General features: G+C 42.3%; 1 protein-coding gene across 1 annotated transcript in view; it reads right to left on the reverse strand.

The window, feature by feature from the left end:
• Nucleotides 1-3,610, reverse strand: part of ppp1r21 (protein phosphatase 1, regulatory subunit 21) — a 23,593-nt gene that overhangs the window by 6,382 nt on the left and 13,601 nt on the right. The window contains exons 6-8 of the mRNA XM_016495008.1: nt 3,118-3,339; nt 647-682; nt 441-557 (exon numbers count right to left, since the gene is read on the reverse strand). Of these exons, the coding sequence (XP_016350494.1) occupies nt 441-557; nt 647-682; nt 3,118-3,339 (375 nt within the window). The remainder of the gene's footprint in view (nt 1-440; nt 558-646; nt 683-3,117; nt 3,340-3,610) is intronic.

Below are 3,610 nucleotides of genomic sequence, written 5' to 3' on the forward strand. Positions count from 1 at the left end.
GTCGATCAGAGATCAGTGTGTCGGTCAGAGGTCAGTGTGTCGATCAGAGGTCAGAGTGTGTCGATCAGAGGTCAGAGTGTCGATCAGAGGTCAGAGTGTGTCGATCAGAGGTCAGAGTGTCGATCAGAGGTCAGAGTGTGTCGATCAGAGGTCAGAGTGTCGATCAGAGGTCAGAGTGTGTCGATCAGAGGTCAGAGTGTCGATCAGAGGTCAGAGGTCAGAGTGTGTCGGTCAGAGGTCAGAGTGTCGCTCAGAGGTCAGAGGATCGATCAGAGGTCAGAGTGTCGATCAGAGGTCAGAGTGTCGATCAGAGGTCAGAGAGGTCAGAGTGTCGGTCAGAGGTCAGCGTGTCGGTCAGAGGTCAGTGTGTCGGTCAGAGGTCAGTGTGTCGGTCAGAGGTCAGAGTGTCGATCAGAGGTCAGTGTGTTGTGATGACTGACCTCAGCGTGGAACTGGACGGCTTTACTGTCACACATCTGCAGCTGAGAGGTGAGCTCTGACACGCGGCTCATGTAATGATGCTTGATCAGATGTTCACGAGAATCCTGATCTGCAGCCTACGGCACACAAACATCAACACCTCATGATTCATATTCATACAGCAGGAGTGAGTGTGCAGATACAGTTAATGAACATGAATACATACGCTCTCGCTGCAGGGAGTGATGGTCAGCATCCCGATCTGACAATACAGACACATCATTACACATTGCAGACAGAATAAACATTTCAATAAAGCATTTACTTTACATCCAGTAATATTTGATAACAGATAATATAACATGTACTGCACAACCTGGTTTTAAACACAGTTCAGTTCACATTACTACTACTAGTTTTTGACACCTGCAACAAGGAAACAAGACACATGAACTCTGTGACACACATAGGAAATATGAAAGATTTTAAATGAAATTGAACTGAGCTGAACACAGACTCCAGTGTTTTGATTGGTCTTGAGTGGATTCCCCACTAACTCAAACTCCTCTGATTGGCTACTGCGTTCAAGAGCTCATGTCTGTGATTGGCTGTGACTGCAAACAAAGTTTCTTCAAAGCGCAAACACAATACACTGTGATGAACTCCACTGGAAAGGTGTTTGTCCTTTGAATTAGGGATAGGAGAGCTCATACGGCTGTTTGGCTAGGTTTAAAGGAACAGAGCACTTTTAGATAAACAAGGCGATAATACATACTCGTGGAGGTAATAAAACAGAGTTCTTTATGAACGGCAGGATTGCTTGTAATAAAGATTTCAATGCAAAAGAAAAGGCAGTAGAGCTGACTAGTTCTGTCAATGGTAAGTTTGTGATAACGTAAGAAAAGTAGTTTAAATGTTTTGCCACTTGCTCGAGCAACTTAATATATAAATCTAGAAGTAAATGCAAAAGTAAAAAGCATTGAATAATGTGTTGCTTATATTTATTGTGTTTAAACATGTCTGTGAAAGATTGTATTACTGTACTGTGTAAAAAAACAATCACAATGCTAAAAAAGCATTTTCAGTGACAATGTTTGGATTTGAAATCAGAATTCTGGATGAATGTTGTGTTTGTGGTAAACAGCCCTGGATCAGCAGCGGTCTCCTGTGTGAAAGCTGCTTCTGCACCACACAGACTTTACTTGGCCGGGCCACCCAGGTATATATGGAGAAACATTTGTGCTTTTATTATTTTTATTCTCATACTTTTTTATCCGCCCAAAATAATGAAACCCTCCGCGATCGATTAACTAGTGGAAAACCTCCCCTCGCCCTGCACGTTTGGTATCTGCTGGTTCTGTGTGCGCGAGAACCGTTTCCTCCCGCTGACGTTCCCTCGTGCGCTGCAGAGACGCGGCAGATATTTCACAAACACAGGGCTCGACAGTGCGGGCGCTTCAGACGCAAATAAAAATAGAGGTGTGCGAACTGTAAAATGTATTTAAGGAGCACGTGTGCGAATAAAGCAAAATCCCTCTGGGTGAGTTTTCTTAAATTTAATGTCATAAAAAGTCTTCAATACATGAAATGGTAAAACTAACGTTTTCATCATTTTAAGTCGTCTTATATTTTGGGGATGGAAGTGTCTCAACAGCGCTTCAGACTGCTTCAAAGTGATTCTCAGGCAATGAATAGTGCACATTTATGCCAAGCGATTTCTTATGAACTCGAGTTGATGAATTATGACAATGTCTACTTTATGGCCTTTATATAATGTTTTAGACGGTTGTAAGAATGCATATTTTATCTATCATCTGAAGAATCATCCCGCAATAGTATAGATATTTCAAAATAAGAGTCCCGCTGTATTTCGGGCTTGTTTACATGTAGACCATTTTTGTGCCGTGGGTAATAGTAGGATTTTCCACCCAGCTACCTTTCAAACCTGTGGGAAGCACTGATACAGCTCACCAAATCAGGCTTGTGCTGTGTGTGTAAGCTATTGTGCAACAATTACACGATTGTCAAAACAAAAATGCACTGCATGATCAAACATTTAGGTAAGATACATATATATTGGAGTTATTCATTCAACTGATTGAGTGTGTTATCACGCTGCTATCTTAAGGACTTTCGTGGACAGCTGACTCCTAAAGTTTTTGATATTCTTCATATTCTGTGTGGTGGTCAGATAAGTTTAAATAGATTTTTACCTTTTATGGGCATTTTACCTTTATAAAGCCATTTTAATTAAATCAGTATCAACAAAATTCATCTTTGCAATCCAGACATAAGCTGCACCTGAAGTGGCATTCAGAAGTATTAACACACTGTTTAATGCAGGACATGAATGCATTTAACCTGCAGTACAAATGCATAAATAATGTTTTGATATATTAAACATAAAACATTGAATACTGATATTTGAAAATTAAAAAATGATTAAGACTTTTTAAGGCCTTATTTTAGGAAAACGTTATTTAAGACATTTTAAGACTTTTTAAGGACCTGCGGACATAAAAGTGGCGATTAAATTCATTGAGTAGATTCCTTAGCGCAGTTTAATCTATAAATGACTCAATGATTAATTGTAAATTATCCGTACACTACCAGACTGCACAGCTCTTCAAAAATGAAAGCATCAGAACACACAGGAGTGTGGGAGAGCTGAGACATGAATGTGTGTGTGTCACTCACAACGCTGCTGTCCTGAAGGGGCTCTGGAGCGTCAGCACACTCGGGATCAGGGCCGTCTGCAGCGCTGTGTGTCTCTGCTGGACCTCCGGTAGTGATCTGAGCCTCCAGCTGAGCGATGCGCTGAGTCTCCTTCTGCAGACGCACCTGCCCCAGCTGAGCCTCCAGCAGCCAGTGCTCCTTCTCCTGCTCCAGACGAGAGATCTTCTCCTGACTCTGAGCCACCTGACGAGCACACGCACCATCAGGCAGACAGACAGACAGAAAGACAGTCAGACAGAGAGACGGACAGACAGAGAGATGGACTTGACAGAGAGACAGAGAGAAACACAGAGACACAGACAGACAGACAGACACAGAGAGAGACAGACAGAGACACACACACACACAGAGAGAGAGACATACAGACAGAGAGACAGAGAGAAACAGAGACACAGACAGACAGATAGAGACACAGAGACAGTCAGACAGAGAGACAGAGAGAAACAGACACAGA

Source organism: Sinocyclocheilus anshuiensis, unplaced genomic scaffold (assembly GCF_001515605.1).
Source record: "Sinocyclocheilus anshuiensis isolate Anshui unplaced genomic scaffold, SAMN03320099.WGS_v1.1 scaffold518, whole genome shotgun sequence".
NCBI lineage: Eukaryota > Metazoa > Chordata > Actinopteri > Cypriniformes > Cyprinidae > Sinocyclocheilus > Sinocyclocheilus anshuiensis.